At 47.9% G+C, this 22,074-nt stretch overlaps 1 protein-coding gene and 1 long non-coding RNA gene across 2 annotated transcripts in view; one reads left to right on the top strand and one right to left on the bottom strand.

The window, feature by feature from the left end:
* Positions 1-1,023: 1,023 nt before the first annotated feature.
* PROSER2 (proline and serine rich 2) overlaps positions 1,024-22,074 on the bottom strand; it is a 40,075-nt gene continuing 19,024 nt past the window's right edge. The window contains exons 2-4 of the mRNA XM_044427963.1: positions 17,927-18,164; positions 5,913-6,153; positions 1,024-4,722 (exon numbers count right to left, since the gene is read on the bottom strand). Of these exons, the coding sequence (XP_044283898.1) occupies positions 3,701-4,722; positions 5,913-6,153; positions 17,927-18,061 (1,398 nt within the window). The 5' untranslated portion in view covers positions 18,062-18,164 and the 3' untranslated portion in view covers positions 1,024-3,700. The remainder of the gene's footprint in view (positions 4,723-5,912; positions 6,154-17,926; positions 18,165-22,074) is intronic.
* LOC123022320 lies at positions 7,576-9,781 on the top strand. The gene is made up of 3 exons (XR_006414509.1): positions 7,576-7,767; positions 8,457-8,461; positions 9,770-9,781. It is a non-coding gene; the product is annotated as an uncharacterized LOC123022320 (long non-coding RNA).

The raw sequence follows: 22,074 nt of genomic DNA on the forward strand, positions 1-22,074 counted from the left end.
GTGTTGGGAGATATACTACTCCAGACCAAGGGGGTTCAATGACTGTGGCTATTGCAGAACGCTCTCCATGATCTAAGCCTCTTAAAAACTGGTGCCAAAACTCAGGTCTGTTGGCCAAATGCTGCCTATCTGAGAGCCAAAGTGGTCCCCAAGGGTTTCCCCATCCCCATTCCCAGCACCTTCCTGCAGTTTTCCAGTCTTTGCCCCCATCCCCAAAGGGTGCAGAGCCTCAACTAAGCTCCAGTTATTGGCAGAAAGAACTTTTAACTAAAATATACTGATTTTTTGGTATTAAATGTAGCCTTACCCATCTTGTCCAGCACTGGAACGTCACCAAAACACAACCATTGTTGTTGTGTCTGTTGACCCTGCAGCTTTACAAGCATTGCTATTTTTTTAATCCTAACCTGGGACTTGGGCTGGTAGACTAGCAAATCTGGAAGGTGTGAGGCTGGAGCCAGTGGCTATGTATTTTGTTTTTGTTAGCCATCTAGAGCTCCTTTTTTGGAAATGATAGATACAAGTTTTACACAAACAAATATATGACAATGGATGCTTTGTGGGCATATAGAGACCACTTTCCAGTTTCAAAATCCAGAAGACAGAATCAAAATTGTGCCAGAAGATGTTGAGGCATTAGGATAACTAGAAATATGAACTATGGATATTTCAAACAACCTGGGCATTGTTTCTAAAGTTCAGTACTTGCAGGGGAAATGCTACTTTGCTCAGGAATGTTTCCAAACAGATTTCTGTCCCATGCTTGGACAAGATGAGAACTACAATCAAATGAACAAACAAGCAAAAAAAATTCATTCCAGCTTTGTGACTCATGGTCCATTCTCATCCCTGCAAAGAATTCATGATTGCTTCACTTTTAATATATTTTCCTCAGCATCAAGGTTAAAAAAAAAAAGCTGGGATTTATAGTAAGCAAAATCTGGCAGGTGCAATCGTGTTTTCTGCATTCTTGCAGGAATAGTGGTGCATCGATAAATCTGTTTAAAGACTAGACTAAAGGCAGAAGACAGAGGACAAGTTTATTTCAACGGGTGGATGTAACAGCATCCCGGGTCATCCATGGTGAAGTGCAATGATAAACAGATAATAATTTTAACACTTAGAAAGAATGCCTTCATGTAAATAAACAAAGTGTACTCCAATTTAGAGATAAAAGCAGAATACTAGTTCTTTAAAACAATAACTTATGAGGCAAATTTAACAACCGTGAGATAATTTCTTCACGACTTTCATTGGTAAGATCTAAAGAATTCATCTAACAGGAAATCTAGGGGATTAGCAGTGGCGTCATTTAAAGGACGGGAGGGGGACATTATGTTTAGGGAAAAGGTAGTTTTTGTTATTCATGTCTTTGAATCGAGCTTCGCAAGATGAAGTGCTCAGAAAACGACACACCAGCTGCAAGTGTTTTGCTAGAAACACGCCTGCACAAATGTACACACACACTTGTTCAAGAGAGGAAGAAGTCACCTTTGATCGCAGCGACAATCTAAGCAAAATTTGAGCTGAGCAAGGAAAAAAGCCACCTCAGGGACATACGGAAAATGCAGTGATAGGCTAATAACACACTGGATTTATATGGAACGAGGATGGGCCAACTTACCCATGCTGGGCTCCATGTGCCGGGGGCTCATTTACCCCACATGCCAGGGGTTGCACGCCATGTTTGCATTCGTGGTCAACGTCCCAGGGAGGGGTGTAGTTCCAGTGAGAGGAAACATGCTTTGCACGGTGGGAAGGTGGAAGACTGGACTCCTTTCCTACAATCCCCATTTCAGGGGGTCTCAGGCTGGCAAAGTCAGCAGGAAGGGGTCTGCCAATAGCAGAGATACTGCGCCTTGCCGGTGCGCTTCCCACAGGCATCTGGTTAGTCCTGGGGGAGCAAAAGCTGGAGGAGAGGTGCCTTTAACCAACCTGGCACAGCTCTTGCCCTTGTCGTCTTAAAGGCCTTTGCCATGGCTTTGGAGTCCCGTCAGCACTGGATCAGGATGCATCGGGCTGGCAGTTCCACGTATTCAGTCCTGCACAAGTTCCCTGCATGGTCCGTGGCCTAGATGTTCCGTCACATAAGGCTACTTTTAACCAAGAACATTCCCAATATAATGCTTTAAAAAAAAAAAAGCACCAATGACAAAACAGCAGCTTTCCAGCCGTTCAATTGTAACAAGATTCCTGTGCTTTTTTTCTGAGCAAGACAAATTTAATCAAGCCATTTGACGTGCAGGCCTGGTTTCCAAGGAGCACGCTAGAGCCGGTCACAAAATCAGTTTTCAGGGGGAAATTCGCGGGACGGTCCTAACAACGAAGCCATGTGCCACGTGCCGTGCAGTCTAAGGGGGCTTTTTAAAAGAGCGGCATGAGCTACTACGGGTGCTTGGGTACAAACCCTGCACCTGCACCGTCCTTGGCTAGCAGGATGCACTCTGCTTTCCCGCCTTTTGACAAAATACACTTTGTGGCACATGGGCTCTGGGCGGCCACATGGGGAGATGGTACCGGACCTTGGGTCCTCGAACCATGGCCCGCAGGACAGATCCAGCCCGCATGGCCATCCGTCCGTCCTGGGCTGCCGTTCGCACCCTTGCAGGGAGGTGGTGGCTGACTCGCTCGAGATGGTCTCCGAGCGAGCAAGCCGCCGTCTGCCTCCCGTACATGCGCGCTCACTGCTGCCTCGCAGGGCAGCGAGGGGGGGAAGGTGGTGGCTCGCTTGATCAGAGGCGGTCTCCGAGCGAGCAAGCCACCACTGCGCGTGCCCGATGCTGGCTTGCGCGCGCCCGACGGCACCTCACCGGCCCGCGCCCCCCGGCACCCCCACCTCGCCAGCCCACGCGTGTAGCTGCCGCCTTTCAGCTGGCCCCCATCGAAAAAGTTTGAGGACCCCTGTCCCAGACCATCTAGGCACTTGGCCCGACCCAGCACTGCTCTTTTGATGTTCGCACTGTTTGAGAAAGCTCCCGCCCACCACCTCCAGGTTCACACGGAAGCAGGTTCCCAGCACTGGCTCTCTCCCACTTGGCGCTGCCCAGCCATTTGGACTTCAGCTCCTGTCAGGCCCAGTCTGCGTGGCCGGTGACCAAGAATGCGGAGAGTTGCGTCCGACACAACCAGAGCAGCTGCAATTTACCTCCAATACTTGAGCACATTCAGTAGGATGGAACCAATTACCACACTGCCACTAATTAGACTACAGAAGAAGAGTGTGTGTGTGTGTGTGTGGTTAAATGTTTGTAACAACCAGAGATAGCAGCTTTATTGTACAATTGACCCCCACCCCGATATGAGCCAAGATACTACATATTTCTATTTCTGCCTATGGAATTCAATAGGATCATTTCTTCTGCTTTTGGCTTCATGATTGCCGGAGTCCAAGGAAAACCCAACGCACTCAGGACAGCTACACAGATACATGCACACAAATACTGCATAATCAAACTTCATTTAGCAGGGTGCCTCCCACGGCAGCAGGCTTGCTCAGCGACGGTCTTTTCTAAATCCTACAGGCAGCTTCCATGCATGGGATGATTGAACATCAAGGAAATCCACCATAAAAACACAAGTGCATTCTGACAAGCAACTGTCTCCTTGGCCTGTAGGAGAAAGGTGGCTGTCATCAGATCTCCTCGGAACGAGTGGGCTGGGGCGTGCGCGCCACCCATCCTGTTTCCGTCCGTCCTTCCGATCACTCTTTGAGCAGTCCAAGCTTGCGCAGTGCCTCCCTCCTGGCTTCTTCCGACGACCCACGGCCAGAGAACTGTACTGTGATGCCCTGGGGTCTCAGTCCCGAGGGCCTGGGCAGCGAGCCAGACCTCCTCCTCAGATCCAGGCTGAAGTCCGGCTGCCGGTGGTCGTGAAAGCTCTTGGTCGCCTTCTGCTGGGCAGGCTTACCGTCCACCAGATCAGCGTCTGGTTTGAATGTCACTGTTTTACTCACACTCGGGAAGAGAGTGGATTCTCTTTTTAGGATCTCGTGGATGTTTTGATAGCCATTGGCTACAGGCTGCGCTTGTTCTGGTTTTTCATCGTTCGATGCAGGGCTGCCGAGAGCAGAGTCCAGTTGCGTTCGGCACAGGTTCCCTTCCACCACAGCAAGTCTGCTCAAGGCCTCGGGCCTTGCTTGTTCCGAGGGCAAATCTCGTAACGATGAGCTCCTGCTGTGACCCAAGAGTTCCCTCTTCGGGAGCCGTTCTTCGAGCTCATTTATGAGGAAGGCCGAACCGTTCACGTTGGCCAACACCTGCGCTTTGCGCTCTTGCACGTTGACCGCTGCCTTCGAGATCGTTTTGCTGAACTCCCTTTCGCTGGCGTTAGTGATGCTGATGTTGCTTGGAAACTTTAGGGGCCTGGGTGCTGTGGAGGGTGCTGCCAGCTGCTTCGAAGCTGTGCAACGCTCCCCGTTGTGCAAGGGAGGAGAAGCCGGCACGCTCCTCCTCTCTGAGGAGCCCCCATCCTTTGGAGAAATGGGTAGAGAAGAGCTACTTTCCACCTGCTTCTCTGATATCTTCTGAGCGATTACAAGAGGAGTGGGGATTGAGCGAAGGAGTTTTGGGTGCTGCACCGGGGGTGGGGCAGGAAACAGCTCGTAGATGGGCAGTGGAGGTGCGGACGGCAGCACGGGAGAAGCTTCAAGACGATCAACAGAGTCATCTTCCAGCGGCTCAACGTATTCCGGCGTTGCTTTCCCCAGCTGCCAAATCTCCTCCACTGTTTGGAAGGAAGAAGAAAGGCGATACCAAATTATTAGAATGAACTGTGCTGTTACCTGGAATGGTGCAATTCCAGCCCCTGAAAGGAGATTTCTAGTGGCTTGCAAAGTGGCTGGTCAATATCAAATATATATCCTAAAAGCTTGTCAGAATCATGATAAAAGCATCTTCGAAGATTTCCCTTCCTAAAAGCTGCAACAGAACCAGTCCTTCTGGCTCCCCTAGGAAGGGAGCTTGCTCATGTGGGAGCCGGTAGGGACAAGCTCACCCTGAGGAATCTCGCTCCCGAATGTGATGGTATTCGGCCTCCCCCGAAGAACTCTGCGCTCAGGAAGGCATATTTTGTAGGGATATGGCCTTCTGAGGGTAGGAACAGGAAGGCAGCTGCATTAGAAATCAACAGAGTCCTATGCCAGCGAGACCAAGAGGTGCCGTGAATGTCAGAGGAGGAATTCAATTTGGTGAAACCACAAAGAAGCTGAACTGGGATTTAGGAAGGGAGCAAAGAGCCATCTGTGTCTGGGTGCAGAACTTCAAGATTGCTGGGTGCACCCCTTTGGGGTTCCCAAACAGCCAGAACACCTTGCCCAGCTCCACTGCTCCCCCAACACACCAACCCCCCCCCCCAATGATTTGGTAGTTTGACAGAATTTGTGCTGATTTCCTCCCATTCCAGGAGGTTCAAATGCCACTGCTAAAAGCCAGTCTTTCTGCTCTGCTTGGAAAAAGCTTTCCCTCCTGTGAAACAAGCACTCCACCTTCTGCAAAAGCCAAACATCAGGGCAGGAAACATTTCTCGCTTTTCCCAAGGTACAAGCCACATCCCTTGGGAAGGGGAAAGCCACCAGCAGGCCCCCAAGATGGAATGGCTAAGAGGGCAAATCAAGATCTGTGGAGCCCCGTTCCTCTGGCGGCAGCCTTGCTTCACTTCATAACAGGATCCCTGGCCAGAAATCCCCATTCTCCATTTCTAGGAGAACGTGCTGATAAAGGACAGATCTGTGTCATGCTAAACCAAGCTGCCTTTCTGGGTGTGTACACCTGGGGCTCGTGCTTGCAAACCCAATCCGTGCCCTGGCTGTGTCAGCAGATGCAGGGCTCTGGGCCGCCCAAGATAGCCTGACAGGAGCCACCTGTGCCTGCAGGTGGCTCCTTGTCCTCCCCGCTAAGCCAGCCAGCCTGCTGTACCTGGTTCTGCATCTCTCCTGGGACAGCGATCTTCAGCCGACTGCACCAGGTCTATGATCTCTTCCGAGTCCGAATGGCTTGACAGGGTCTCATCCACTGACCTCGGGGAATGGCAGTGGATTCCGCTATCATGGAGCGCTTGCTCTTCCAAGTCAGCCTCCAAGGAATCAATGGTTTCTTCAAAGAAGAGGAGGACATCTTTCTCCTCATGGGTTAGATACTTCAAGGCATCGTCCTCCTCCTAAGATTTAACAACAACAAAAGTCAGGACTGATAGAAAAAGAAGGCTAATGCACTCTTTTCATACCAGTTCTTGAACCCAAGCCCTATGGAACGTTCAAACAAATTGAAGGCGAGCTGCTACGCCACTTCCTAGCCAACTTGATTTCTGAGCTGCTTAGAATAAGTTGAAAATCATCTCCTTTTCAAACCAGCGGGATCACGTCCAGGTCCCATTTGCTCCCATACAACAAAAAGTGAAAAGTGACATGCTACATGGGAATTTGTAGCGGCGGGGAGAGAGAATGGATCCCTTGGCTGAGTATTGCACGTGTGTGTGTTGGAAGCTCATTGAACTGCCTTAAAACCAGGCGAAGAGGAAAAAGGAAGTATTGTCGGAAGCTGTAAGCCAAAACATCTGGGGGGAACATCTGGGGGGAAGGACATCTTGCCTACTCCTGCCATGCAGCATTTTTTTTTTTTTTTTTTTTTTGCTTGTCCCTCTTCATGATTTGGGACTCCTAACTGAATGGAAAAATATACACCTCAGAAATGTTTTCTTACTATTACTTCTTGCAGGCCACTTGCCAGAAAAGCAAGAGAGCAGCCTAAGGGACCCCTCGCTCCATCCCAAATCACCTTAGAAACGGTTAAATGTTCGATTCTCTGAAAGGCTTCCCTTATTTATCACCAACACAAGCCACAAATTAAGGGAGCTATCCTGTCCATATTTAGACATAGGATGTCCTACAGCTCCCAGGATTCCCTAGCCAACCGTGCTGACTGGGGCATGCTGGGAGTTGTAGGACTTTTTCCTGTTTAAGCATGTCTAGGTGACATCCAATGTGGGTGGCATCCAACACGGCCATCAGCAGAAACTTAACACTTCCCAGAGAAAGTCCAGAAAAAAAGTGGAAATAATTCTGGTTCAGGAAAGCTGGAGGCGCTCCCACATGGAAGCTCTGTTGACCTGCCCCATCCCCACATAAGAAGGCACTAAGAATGGCAACAAAGACTGGGGGACTGGAAACTAGGCCTGACAAGGAAAGACTGAAGGGACTGAACTGTAACCTTGGAAAGAAGAGATGGAGCAAGCATACAATGACCCTTTGTTGTTGTTGTTCAGTCACAAAGTTGTGCCTGACTCTTTGTGACCCCGTGGACAACATTCCTCCTGGTTCTCCTGTCCTCCACCATCCCCCAGAGTACGCCCAACCCCACACCCACCTCTCCAGTGACCCCATCCAGCCACCTCAAGCTCTGCTGTCCCCTTCTCCTTTTGCCTTCGATCATTCCCAGCATCAGGGTCTTTTCCTGTGAGTCCTTCCTTCTCATTAGGTGGCCAAAGTATTTGAGCTTCAGCTTTAATGCCTGACCTTCTAAAGAGCAGTCAGGGTTGATTTTCTTTAGGATCGACTGATTTGATCTTTTTGCAGTCCAAGAGACTCGCAGGAGTCTTCTCCAGCATCACAATTCAGAAGCATCAATTCTTTCGTGCTCAGCCTTCCTTATGGTCCAACTCTCCCAAGCTATACATTACAATTGGGCAAACCACAGCTTTGCCTTTACGAACTTTTGTTGGCAGGGTGATGCCTCTGTTTTTTAGCACGAGGTCTAGAGTTGCCATAGCTTACATGTAGCTCAAGGACAGTCACACCAAAGGGAGTCTCAACCTTCTCCTGACATCCAGAAGTGTAGACCATGAAAGACTTAAGTTAAAGGAAGGCAGATTTTGGTTAAGCATTGGGAAACATTTCCTAATGGCTTGAAATAGCCATGAAATAGCTGCCGAGGGAGGTGACAGAAGCCATTGCCACGTTGAACACAGCATTGCGAGTGAATGGCTTAAATGGCTCCTTCCAATGCAAAGATCAGGTCCAGAAAACCCCACCGCCAGTACCAGGATATAGGATGTTCCACCCTATCCACACAGCTGCACGGAATCCCAAAGACTCTGCACCTGTCGGGGCCCTCACAGAACCCTCAGCCCCATCTTCACTTCTAGCTCCTTGTGGTCTTCAGGCTCAGCGTTTGGTCGTTTTGTCCTGACAATGGACCACCACTTATAGCTGAAGGAGCTACCACACGTACAGAAGCAGCATGTCATAGAGCTGAACCGAGGCCAAAGCACTTCCAAACACAGATGATCTTGTACGAGGAATAGTTGCTCACAGGGGGTTTATTCAGCCTGGAGAAATCATCACCAGCAGGCCTGTGAGCTGTTTTCCAACTGCTAAAGGGCTGTCATATAGACAATGGAGTAGGCCTGTTGTGTATCACTGCTTTCTGTGCCCCCTTTCTGATTGGCTGTTCTCAGACGGCCAGCCTCCGTGGCGAGGATCCGCCCTGTTGATAGCCCTTGTCCATCGGTGGCATGGAGGGGAGCTGCAACACCTTCCCCCTTGAAGCCAGTGGGCAGGACTAGAGTCAAAACTTCCAGCCCTGGATTCTGGACTGACCTACCAAGAAACAGCTGTTTAGTGATGCCACCAGATTTCATAATTAAGTTGGCTTGTTGGCTGAAACTTGGTCGTTCGTAATGCTCGCTGTGGTAGGAAGCCTGAATCAACATGTTGTGAATTTGCTACAAAGTTTGGAATTGAGGGAGTGCATCGAATCATACGCAGTGAAGGAGCACACAGATCTCTCCCATGTCACCAAATTCTCAGTTGTCCAGCCACCAAGACCTCCCCCACCCCACAAAAAAAGAGCTAACTCCAAGCCAAGACCAAACCTGGAGACATTCGGGAACATTAGCAGCTGCTTGCTCATTAATTAATTATATTTAACGTTTTTTCTATGCCGTCCCATTACTAAAAGCCCCCAGACGGCTTATACAAAACCTCGTTTTCATTTCTATATTGCCTGCAGCCAAAGACCTCTGGGCAGGGCAGGGCAGGTCATGTCTGCAGAAGCTGAAATCCACCTTCAGAGCAGTGGACTCAGTTCTTGCCAAACACTCAGTAGGCCAAAGTCCAGAGAGCCAGACTGAGGGAATCCAGTGGTTTCCCCATGCCCAAACCAGATTCCTCACCCCTCTTTGATGATGAGTGAATGTCTTGCGCCATGTTGCACTTTGCCATTCCGAACTACAGCTCCCAAGATGCACCCTGATACTTCACATGCACAGAGCCTCATGTGGATAGAATGTGCTTTCTTACGAAAGGAGAACTCACCTCTGTGCTCACATGGACAAAGTCATTATTTTCTGAGTAAATAATGATTTCATTTGGGTCAAGTTTGCGTATCGCAATTTCTGGTACAAAGGGGTCCCCATGCCTCTTCAGACATGGGTGTGCGGCAGATCTGCGGGTTAGTCAGCACACACGTCTATCTGCTCCCGTGAGTCAGCACTGGGACAATAAGCCCATCCCATGTTAGTACTTGCATTACAAAATCAATTGGAAAGGATGGCCAAGGAGCAAGGTCCTAGGGAAAACCTTGCCAAGGTGAGTGATGTCTCTGCTGTCCTTGGACTAGGGAAATTCCGGACTCTCTCCTTTTGGCAGTGCATGTTACTGGGTCCCAATGCTTTGTAAGTCCTACAAAATTCACCCTGCAAGCATAGACACAGAAGTGGCAATGCTGGGAATTATTGTCCCTTTTTGTGGCACCTCTTGCATTCGTTTCTGCAGCAGCCAGGAGCAAGGGAAGCATCCAAGCCCAAGGCAAAGCGAGACAACAACACCCAGCTGAAGCCAGTATCTTAAAAAATAAAAGGAACAACTAAAAGCAAGCTGTGTTGGCCTACAAGAAAAAGAATCCAAGAAAACAAGCCAAGAATCACAAAAGCAGGGTATTAATATCTCTTGGTGGCATAAGGATCAAATAAAATCGAGATATGTTAAAGATCATAAAATGTGGGGTTTTTGTAAGGAGTTAACAACATTTGACCAAGTGATCTTAAAATCAGATGAGAAAATGGTTAAAAGACTGTATAATTTTCTTTTGGATATGAGAATGGAAGATGAATGAGTTAAGGAAACTATGATAACATGGGCACAAAATTTTGGATATAATATTGAGTTACAGAAATGGCAAAAGTTGTGGGAAAGAAATATCAAGGTAACTTTAGCAACCTCATATAAAGAAAATCTCTATAAAATGTTTTATAGATGGTATCACCAAATAGAGTAGCAAAGATGTTTTCAAATATGTCAAATGGATGTTGGAAATGTAAACATAAACTGGGTACCTTCTATCATATGTGCTGGACTTGTGATAAGGCAAAAAAATATTGGGCTAAAATTCATAAATGGCTTGAGGAAATGTTACAAAAATCTTTACTATTTAAACCTGAAGTCTTTTTACTAAGCATTGTGTCTGATGATGTTGATAAACAAGCAACGTATTGGATTTTACATGTAATTACTGTGGCAAGGATTGCATTTGCCCAACATTGGAGGAGTGAAGAACCACCCACTGATGAACTGATTTTTAAAAAGATCCTGGACTGCGCTGAAATGGACAGACTGACTTTGTCTCTGAAGGAGAAAGAGGATACATACTTCTATCAAACTTGGAACTCTTTTTATCATTGGCTAGAGAAATGGGACCATGCGTAGATTTGAATATATTTACGGATTGCTATAAAAAAATAATAATGGGGGGTTGACCCAGAAGGTCTGATGTTTCTGATGATTGATGTTTTTTAGTTTCTTTTTTTTTTTAGTTTGTAGAAAATAATAATAAAATTTACTAAAAAAAAGAGAGAGAGAGAGAGAGAGAAAGAATCCAACATCCACACTTGGGAAATACCTTTCTTGGAACCAACCAAAGCATCATAAAACAATGAGCAAGCATTCAAGTTCACCAAGTCTTGTTATCAGGCTGGATAAGAAAGGGCTGAGGGCAGGAAGGAAAGCCGAAAGGATTCTAGTACTACCAGGCAGGTGGCATGGTGCTGTTGTTCTGTCTTCCTTAATGGGTTTGTGTTTTCCCTGGTGAAAAGGCAAACAAGTTGTGATGGGAAAACACAGGAGGGTTTGCAAAAGGGAGTCTTGTTCTCCTGCTAAATTCCATGAATGAAGTACTGGGATTGAACCATCAAAGCTCCATCTGGAAGCATGAATGGACTCAGAGATAGTTGGGTTCGGTTCCACTGGATATAATGAATGCTTCAGAATGAGATTCTGGTGACTGAAATAGTCCTTACTGGCTGATCCAAGTTAAGCAGAATTTCAAACTGTTTTTATATCAGCAGGGCCAGAAACTAATTTTAGATGATGAAGCAGGTTTAGAAAAAGGAGCAAAACATGGTAGCTAGGTAGAGGAATGCAACCTTCAAAGAAGTTAAGTTCATCTTCAGGTAGTCAGAAAATAACCTTCCATTTTAGATCCTACTTTCAATGGCTTTTACGTATTGAAACACTTGCCTTGTCCCAAGTGCTAAACCTGGAACCAAGCCCCACTAGACACGCTGGGGGCTCCACCCGAGTAAAAATGCATGAGACTATATCATAAGCCATTCAGTGTCATCACTTTGGCCTTTGCTTCAATTGTACACTGTAATTTCAGCTTTTATAGTGTAGTTGATGTTGCAGTCTATGGTTTTACTTTTTCTCAACTGTCCAGAAAGCTTTGTCCAGAAATCAATGCTGGTGGTTCTGTAATTCAGACTTCCCCAGCCTGGTTGTCTTCCAGATAAGCTGAACGGTGACCAGAAGAAAACAGAGAGAGCAGGTGCGCTGGGGGTACATGGTCCAAAGGACATTTACAGTTCATTCCAACATACAGGCCATACAGGTGGCAGGTAGACAGCCCTGAAAGGGGCTACCAAAATGGATCCTGTACGGGATGCCTGTGTTTGGGGGAAGGCTGGGGATGAGGTAGGTGAAGGGTGCACAGTATGCCAGAGGCAGAATAGGGTAAAACAATAGGGCTGAACCAGTACAAATGGACAAGCCTTCAGGACAGGCAAACATGAGCAAGTGTGAGGTGTGCCCCAAAGGAAGCCCTTCCAAGACAGGGACATTAGCATGTCTAAGGTGTACTTACAGGGAAGTAAGCCTTGCAAAGGTAAAGGCAAGGGTTGCCCCTTGGCGTTACGTCCAGGCCTGCCTGACTCCAGGGGGCGGTGCTCACCTCCGTTTCCTGGCTGAGGGAGCCAGCGTTTGTCCGCAGACAGTCTCTGTGGCCATGTGGCCGGCATGACCAAACACCGAAGTGCACGGAACGCTGTTACCTGCCCACCGAAGTGGCACCTTTTCATCTACTTGCATTTGCAGGCTTTCGCACTGCAAGGTTGGCAGGAGCTGGGACGGAGCAACGGGAACTCACCCCGTTGTGCAGATTCGAACTGGCGACTTTTCGATCAACCAGCCCAGCAGCTCAGCAGTTTAAACCACTGCGCCAACTGCAGTCCTTGTAGTGGATTCCTGATCAAAGCAGGAATCCCTTTTACAGCTCAAGCTGTTCTTACAGTGTCATGATTTTAGCAGCCAACTGCAGAAGACATCTCTGATTCCATGCAAAGAGGCAAACTACTGCAAAAGACTCTTCCCTACTCTTGAGTAGACAGCTGGTCCAAGAGCAAAAGGTGCTTCACTGGGGAGTCCGAGAACTGCAGCTTGGCCATTCACAATTCAACACTTACAAGTGCAGAACTGAACGGAGTTCAGAATCTTTTCACATAACGACCCACTCCCAGCTACTTCAAGCTGTCTTTATTTAGCATCCTAATTCAGGTGCTAAAAGATATTTTCCTGTTGCTTTGTTCCCACATGCTATCAAGTCCTCTCCATCAGCTCTCGTAGCCTCAGGGCTGTGGCTGCCTTGATGGAATCCGTCCATCTCATATTTGATTGCTCTCAGTCCTACATTGAGCCAGGCGTTGGACCCAATGGCCTCATTGGCCCCTTCCAGCTCTTCAATTCTAGGATTCCGACTTTGACTCTCCCTAACATGATTGTCTTCTCCAGTGAGTCTTACCTTCCCATGATATGCTGAAGTTCAACAGCCCCGGTTCGACCACGAGGAGTCAGGAACCCTGGCTGACCTACCACAAATCACCCAGAGCTCCCCCAGGGGATCCTGATGACCAGCTCTGCACTCCTCCCAAGGGGCAACAAGTAGCCATCTTTGCCCAGGAAGAAGCATTGTTCACCATACTTTACACCATCTTCCCCACCCTGGTGGCCTCCAGACATGCTGGGCTACAACCCCCATCATCCCCTTCAATAACCACGATGGCTGTCGTTCCACACATCTGGGGGGCACAGTTTTGGGGAAGTGGGCTTTACCGTTTCATCTCCTGTAGCCACAGCAGCCTTTGAAGTCCCTCTGCTGCACGTTCAGTTCAGAGTTTCCACTTCGGGTTCTCAATGTGTGTCCTTCCTCCTGCTCTATAAGAGGGGCTGAGTTGGTGGTAGGGCCTGTTTCCCCCGCAAAGCAATTCAAGGGAGGCAAATTGCTCCCGACTTCCATAAACCTGCATTTGCATTCCTACTGCATTTGGAGGCCTTGCCTGCAACCATTCACTGACTTCAATTGTGCTTTCCTCTAAATGGGAACTCAGTAATAGCTACTGAGAGACCATCTTTCCTCAGATTGCTTACTAAGAGCCAGCTATGATCTGCTGATATTTCCTTAGTGGGAACTAATGACTGGGGATGTTTCCTTCATGGGCAATCTACCTGCACGTGGAGGTCCAAAAGGTATTTTGCATTTAGGTATGCACAGTGAAAGAAAAGAAAAAAAAAGTGCCTTCAATTCTGGTAAAGCAAGGCTGAGTTGGGCTTTGCTAAATTTAGAGCAAGCTGCTCAGCAATGGGGGATTTTATGCTCCTGTTCTGTGGGGATCGGATGGAAGATCTGGAGTTGTGCAGCCAGCTAACAAGCCTGTTTGCCTGCATTATTTTTGTACTACTAAGACAGGGAAAATATCAAGGACCGCTTGATCTAAGACCAGGGGATCAAGACTTGGCCTGAAAGAGCAGCACAAGCCCCGCTAGCTGAAGCTAAGCAGGGCTGGGCAACCAAGAAGTCCCATGACCATTATCCTGAGTTCAGTATTGGAAGGAAAACAGGGTATAAATATGCATTTTTAAACAAAAAGGCAGCAATACAGGCTCCAGAGAGAGGCCTGGAACTTCTTGGAAGCTGGGCAGCTGAGGGCGGGGAGAATCCTTCTTGCAATAATATTTGGTTTCCACAATTCTTTAAGGTGATAGGGAAAATCTGAGAGAACAGCCTTTTTATTCTAAAACACAATTCATGAGGAAGTATTCACTGCATAGCAGAACTGCGTTACCAGGAAGGCTTAGCTTTGGCTTATGTTATTTACATTTTGGAAGCCTTTCTGAAAACACCAACCTACACCAGAACTAAAACACATGCAATGTAAAATAACACATGCCCATTAAAATAGAACCATCCTGTAGAACGATTAAAAGCAGGAGCCCAGTGCCTCAGGGTCAAGGGCTAAATCTAGCCATCCGGGGGCCAAATCCAGCCCACCTCCTTCCCTTCAATCCAGATCATTAGCTGCTTTCTTAGCTATTGTGCAGTATGCATCCACGCCAGCCTAAAAGACGAAAATGTCTCTCTTGAGACTTAATACCGGCAGTAAGAGCTTTACGCTAAAATATACTCGTCCTTTTGGTCATGTTGTCTGAGCCCAGTCAGGCTCTTCCAGGTACCTGAGGTACTATGCAAAGATACTTCCTGGCCCTCCAGATGTTGTTGGATTTCAGTTTCCATGAGCCCCGGCCAGCAGAGTGAACGGTCGAGGATGACAGGAGCTGCAGCCTGAAATTACCTGGAATGCCACCGGTTCCCCACCCCAAAAGGTGCACCGCTGGGGACAAAGCATGTCTGCCAACTTCCCCCAGTACAACCTCTGCCGGAGCCTCCGAAATCCACCAATTCTCGCCGAAACTCACACTCCATTCATCATTTCGGCTCCTGGCATGAAATTGTCATCATTCCCACCCACCCATCTCAGCAGCACTTCAGAAAAATCACACAAACAAACCACTGTCAAGGCTTACAAAGACACGGTCTCTGGAATTCTGCTGTAATTATATTAAACTGGAAAAACAGCCTTCCTTGTCTAGCCTTAAGACAAACGGGCCAGATACAGCAGAAAGCATCCGGAAACAACCCAATTGTTGTTTTAAGTGGCAAGCTGGGGACTTTAATGCCTGTCCTTAAAAGCCGTTTTGTACACAGTAGGGCAGTCAGAAGGGCGGGCAGAAATTTTCCTCCCAGATAGGTGCTCATGATACGTTCGGCTCTGCAGTAGATTCGCATCCTGGAATGCATCCCTTTGCACAACGGTCAGTGGTTGGGTTTTGTGGCTCAAACCATTCATATGTACGTTCAGTTTACCTCTATCACAACCTTTTTCTCTGGAATAACTTTGGACACGGGTGATCGACAGAACACCAATCAAATATTGCTAAAGCATTGCATTCTTCAAGCCTGAAGGCTTGATCCTTACACTGATCCCCAACACAAATTAGGTAGCGGGTAGAATGAAACATTTTGGGCATTTTCAGGAACTCTACAAAGGAGTCTTTACGAAGGAGACAGGCACAGAAAGATGCAGACGTGTCTGTGCAACAGTTAGTTTAGGGGCAAAGGTGAAAGAGGCAATTCAGTTCTGCTAGTCGCTTCATCTAAACTCGATCCAATAATCAGCCTTTGCAATGGAAAGCCAACTTCTCTGTTCAAAGAAATGCCTATGTCCATTCCAAATAGACAGCAAGGGTGGATGCTGTAGCTTTATGAGTCGACGAGAAAATTCACACAGAAGAAGGTCAAGCTGTTATTAACTGTGTAGTGTGCTCTAGTTTTGTTTTCGTTTTTAACTCAGAAGTAAGCATGGGGGCTTGATCCAGACCAGGGGCACAATGCACTGGAAAATGATGTTTAACCCTCCCACTCCACAAGCTGCAGCTCCCCTGAAATTTGCGCGCCCCCCCCCCCCACACACACACATAACAGTAAAAGGAACCTCCCAAACAAACCCCCTTTTTGGAATTTGAGTTCTGTATGCATGCATAGACTCTGAAGGATGCTACAATGGTACATCTCACTTAAAAGCCACTCTGAGCTTCCCAGGAGGAAAAGCAAATGGCTTATTTAAAAGCTTGGAAAGATTCTCTAGAACAGTAATCCTCAGGCTGGTGCCTTTCGGATTTTTTGGATTATACCTCCTGGATATCTGAAGGAGCATCTCCTTTCCTATGTGCCCGTCTGCTCCTTAAGACCTGGGCCAGAGGTCCTTCTCTGGGAGCTCTCCTTGAAAGAAATTAGGAGGATGGCTACCCAGAGCAGGGCCTTCTCTGTGGTGGCACCCCGGTTATGGAATACACTCCCCAGAGAGGTTCACCTGGCGCTGACACTGTATTCTTTCTGGCAGCAGGCCAACCCCTTTTTATTCTCCCATTATTTTAAGGTTTAAAATAGGTTGCAATTTTAAGTGGGGTTTTATTGTATAGAATGGATGCTGTGTCCCCCTGTTTTACTGTAAGACTGTCCCAAGACCATTGGTACTGAATGGTAGTGACAAGTTTTAAATAAATAAATAAATAAACTAACTAACTATCCCCTATGACTCCTGTTGGGAAAATTTGGATAACTCCTGTCAGAAAAACATTGCTTCTGTGTGCTTTTGCATTGTGGAATCAATCCTGTACTCCTTCTCAAAAGCACCAGCTTTCCAAGCTAAGTCACTGTTTAAAATGGCATTGGAATTCACAGTTTACCAGGAAGTATCTTTTGATAGCCCAGAGGGCCTCATGTGCCCTGGTCATTTAGAATGGTGCATTACTTAGGGTCTGAGTCTAGATAAGTTATGAGTTCATGAAGTTTCTCAGCAGCTTGAATTTACATGTCTAAGCAGATCTGGAGATGGGTTCAAGTTACTCAACTAAAGTGTCAATACACTGCAATTAGAAATATTGTAATCTCATTGTCTCTGTATGATTGGCTGACCTTCCTTTATCTGTTCTGTATGTGATGACCTCAGAATCTTATTGCAATGTCTTCATTCTGTCATCAATTGCTCTGTGTCTGTGTACGTGTCTGGGAGGGTATAAAATACCCTGTAGTTGTACTGAAACCTTGCAGCGAGTTTACCTCTGCCTGCCTGGTAATGCATTATCGTGAGTCTACCTCACGAACCTGGGCCAAGCAATAAAGCCACAGATGGTCTGAACGCTTGATCTTGATCTTTCCCACAAACCCGAGTTTTATTTCCTCCTCACGAACTGAAATTCTGGGATTTTCTGACACTCCCAACCATTGTTCAGGCTGGCTGTGATGTTGTCCAAAACTCGTGGAGGTCACACCTGCCGGCCTTCCCTGGAGGTCCACTATGAATCACAGAACGATGGACCCCATCTCTTGAAATGATCACCCTGCACCACAGCTGGTTGAATTCTGTACCAGGAGCAGGAAAGCTTTGCATGCTGTGACACATGTTATACTGGTGCATCTGCTTCCACAGGCGCTCTGTGACTTACAAAGGGTGAAGCCACCTGCAGAATTCTTGCTAAAATAAAACCAGCAGCAAGCTCCACCAAGTGAGGAGCTCGGGGCAGAACCCAGCTCCTTGCAAACGGAGTCCTGGTTCTCCCTGCAAACTGATGCCTGTCTCCAAAATAACACATCCCTGATTCTGAAAGTATGGAGATACTGGGTGGCAAAGCACTGCAGGTGAGGAGAGCTTGACCTTCTCAAAGCAGCCCAGCGACAACAACGGTCTTGCCTTTACAAACAGCCAAGAAATCCAACAGCTGCACTCAACGGAAATAAAGTGAAAGAAACTTAGGTCTCCAGGTACTTACCAAGGTTGAACTTCTCCTCCTTGGGTGACTCTTTCCACTCTCCAGGCAATGAGCTTTTTCGAAGCTAGCAAATTTAACTTCCGGAGGAATTTCACACACCATTCCTGCGAAGTCGGACATCATGTTCCTCGGCATCCCACTACCCGAACGAGGAATGCACGTCTTCCAAAAGAGAGTCCTTTTGTCACAGGATATGGAGCACTTTGGACTGCTTACATGGAAAATTTCTTGAGCATTTCTGTATAAGATTGAGAAGGGAGGGTTGGGAGGGAAATGTCACTAGATTTGAAAGTAGAATTTTCAATGTTTACAGTCCTGGAATGAGATTCCAAACAGTGTTTGTAGGTGACTGTTTGAGAAGTCTGCTTGGCAAACACAAATATGCTGACCAGCTCTCAACCAGACAGCCAAATTCCTTTCTGGAGATGCTTTTGGGGGCTGTAATCCAGTGGCAAGTGGGGAGAACGACAAAGGAAAGAGGCCAAAATACTAAAATTATCAGCATATTTTAGGTTAAACGCTTTCTAACAGTAGCTAGACCTTAAGAGAGACATTCAAACTTTCAGAATGGGTAGAAAACTGTCCCCAAACCAGAGAACCACCCAGTGATGGGGAAAAGAAGGTATTTCTGTCAGAACAAAGAAATGCCTGAGGGATGGATTGGGACCCCAGGAGGACTGGAGATGGTCGCTGGGCTTGAAATGCTGTTATCCTACACTAATGTTTATGAGTCATTTTACTGCAAGCCTCGTAAAATACCTTTCTCTAGTTTTACAAGAATACTGTGAATAAAATCACAATAAATTCAAGAATCTAAAATGAGTAAGTGTGTGCCAACAGGGATTACATTCCTTACAATGGGTCTTTTTTCATCTTGCCCAGCTGACAGAGAATGGGCATTCAAAAGCAGCCTATTGTTTGCAGGGGCCCTGCAGCAGCAAACCCATAAGAAAGACCCCAGTTCCAGCATGACAACGGCTGCATTTCTAAATTGCTTCTTGCGCATTTGGAATTCTGCATATTGTCCGGCAATCCTTTTAAGAGAGGCCTCATGCATCCCATTACATTGCTCATGCATTCCCAACTTGGGAATTCAGGACCAGTGCTCAAGTCCAGGGTTTTGAGCGTCCTTGGGGCATGGGGGTCCCTTGTTGGTGGACCCCTGCTAAGATGTGGCATTTTGACAGGTGCCCAACAGGCCTACCCTTGATCCTATTCATGGCCAGGTGTGATGCAAATACAGAGGGTCTCCATTTTAACTGAGAAAGCAATCAAATACAGCAGCCTTTTCTAGCCAAGTGTCCTCTGGAAATATTAGACTAGAGGGCCCATAATCCCCATGTGCATGGCCTGGGGAATGATGGGTGTTGTAGCCCAATGTCTATGGAAGCAGAAAGTGCCAGGTTGGAGAAGGGCGAAACACAGGATTGCTTGAGGACGGAATACACACTTCAAGGATGCGCTCAGCTTGCTTTTGCAGCATGAGCAGGAGTTACTCCCAGCCGCGATTCAGGCATGGGACTTTCGAAATATGTGCACACCCGACTGTAGGGGCAAGGCAACTGTGGCTTCTCCGATTGCCCCAGAATCCTGGAATTAGGGTCATCCTGCCATAATAGCAGGGCTTGTTGTGGGGAAACTGTCTTCAAAGATAATCTGCTTTTACCCCTGAAGTTGCTCCACCTTGCTTGATCTGGTGTTCTCCAGATGCTTTGGACTACAGCTCCCATCAGACACAGGGTCAATGACTGGGGTGATGAAGTTGAAGTCCAAAACAATCAGAAGGCACCAGCTTAGAGGGCTGCCTTAGACTACTTATGAGTCATCTTCTACCTCAGGGATCCCCCAACCTTTTCGGGTCAGTGAGCCCTTGACACATTTGAGTTTTGATAGTGTGTCACGGGCACTCTCACAAAATGGCTGCCAAAGTGGGTTCTGTCCATGCACATGACGGCTGCCATGGTGGGTATGCCCAGTCACAAAAAGCAAACCATTTGGACTAGAAGAAAAAAATGCCCAAGAACCTCCTTCAAGGTGAAGAAGTCCGAGCTCCGAAACACAAGCACCCTTTCAACCCAAATCCAGATGGTGCTAGAAGACAGAACTTCCCTTTGCAACAAAGCACGTTCCTCATGGAAAACAAAAACTGATTTGAAAATCTGAAGAAATAAATGTTGGGCACCAAGAGAGAAGTCCCAGTATCCATGCTTGTCCGCAGAAAACAGGCTAATTCCTGCGTGCTCTGGTCACTCTATCTCCTTCGTTATTTTCAGGAGCTCTGCAAATCCTAGAAGCATCTACCGAATCCCACTGGGTAGGGCAGACTCTCTTTCACAGATGTACCTGCCCAGCCAGCTCCTTCCCGAGGGGTCCCAGACATGGGTCATGACATGGCACTGGGACCCTCCCAGATGCTTCCCTGCACGGCCTGGCTCCTAAGAAGGAGAGGAGGGAAAACAGGCCATGGGAAACTGCCTTGCCACCATATATTTCTCTTGACATGATGCCAGTCGAATTGCCTAGGTAACCGCCATGGTTCGGATTAGAGGACCAACCCTGTGCGATGGAGCAGCAGGCCTGCAGGAAGCCTTCCTCCTGACCTTCAGTCCACATTAAAAATTGAGAGAGACTCTCAGCGGGGCTCAAGCAGTGGGTGGCCACACCGCTGCGAAGGAGGATCCAAGCCCTCTGCATACACAGCCAGGAACGGGCTGCTTGCAGGCTGGTGGGTCCCCCACTGTTCCTTTTTCAGAGGAATATCTAGACCATGCTATCGTCCGACACCAACGGAGAACCAGCCACTAAGACGGGTTTGGGCTCTCTTGCAGAGTTCTCCAGTGCTTAAGGCATCTTTGTCCAGTTTCGCATTCTGGAACAGAACAGAGGTGTCTCTCTCACATCGACCTGGTGTCCTGCAGATGTGCTGGCCTGTGAGATCAGTCCTGCTGGCTTGGCCTCATCGGGTTGGCATCCTTTGTGTTTAGAAGACACCCGTTTCGGGGACAGTTGCTCTAACGGGTGTGCCAGTGCTATAGGATACAGAAACCTGGTCTGGATGGCCCCCTCACCGGTGCTTCTACGGGATGGGAAACCAGCGGCATGCCCACACCTGTCTGCATCATTTTTGCTTTTCTCTGTCCTGCACAGAGGAAGAGTCCCCGCCTCCCAAGTTCCTGCTGCTACCTTTGATCTGAAAGCCAAAAGGAGAACGAGAAACTGTCTTCAATCTCAGAGGCTTCTCAGGGACAGGGCTTGGGGGCCAGGCCTGGCCTCCTGGAGGGACCCAAGACTCCATGGGTGGGATCCAGGTGCTGGCCAGTCAGGACTGAGCTGTGGGGCTGGAGGCCCTGCCCTCTGCCATAGAGGCTACTCTCAATACAATCATGACAACAGGAACTGCTGATTTAAGAAATGCACGCCATGCTTGTGCTCCAAAGGAGGACTTGCCCAGTGGCTTAGGAATGAGAAAAAGCATTTTAAAACCCCACTAACTGCAAGTTTACTAAGGTGCATGCATAGCAAGCTCAGGGCAGGAGCAAAACCAGAAACACAAAAAGCCCCAAACGAACAAATACAATCAGCAAGGACAGCATCAAATGCTAAAAGGGAAGCAAGCTTTTTTCCTTTCTTTTCCCTTGAATGCCGATCAAGAGCAACATGAATTACCTTCTTAGGGTAGGGAGTTCCAAATACAGCAGGTGGCCCTGCAAAGTCTCTTCTCCACCTCCGTGCCCACTCTTCAGACTAACGTGAGCATGCAGGAAGAGTCCTGCCGGGTCAGACCCAGTCCAGCACTCCATTCACTCCATGGCCAACCAGCAGCCTGCACGGCTTCACCAGCAGGACATGAGTGCGAGGGCTCCCTCTGCCCATGTTCCCCAGCAACCGGTGCACACAGGCACAGTGCCATCAGGACTAGTAGCCCTGGATGGCCTGACGGTTAATGAAGCCGCCCATCTCTCTCTCAAAGCCCTCCGCATCGGTGGTCGCCGCCACCACCACCCGTGGCAGCGGATTCCACAATCTAACTCGGCTGGGTGAAGGAGCCCTTCCCCTTTGACCTGCCCGGAGTCTCCCACCCATTGGCTTCATGAGAGGCGTCTGCGGTACAACAGCACGGGGGCGGGGGGGGCGGAAAGGTGCTTTCC

Source organism: Varanus komodoensis, unplaced genomic scaffold (genome assembly GCF_004798865.1).
Source record: "Varanus komodoensis strain SLA01 unplaced genomic scaffold, ASM479886v1 scaffold1, whole genome shotgun sequence".
Lineage (NCBI taxonomy): Eukaryota > Metazoa > Chordata > Lepidosauria > Squamata > Varanidae > Varanus > Varanus komodoensis.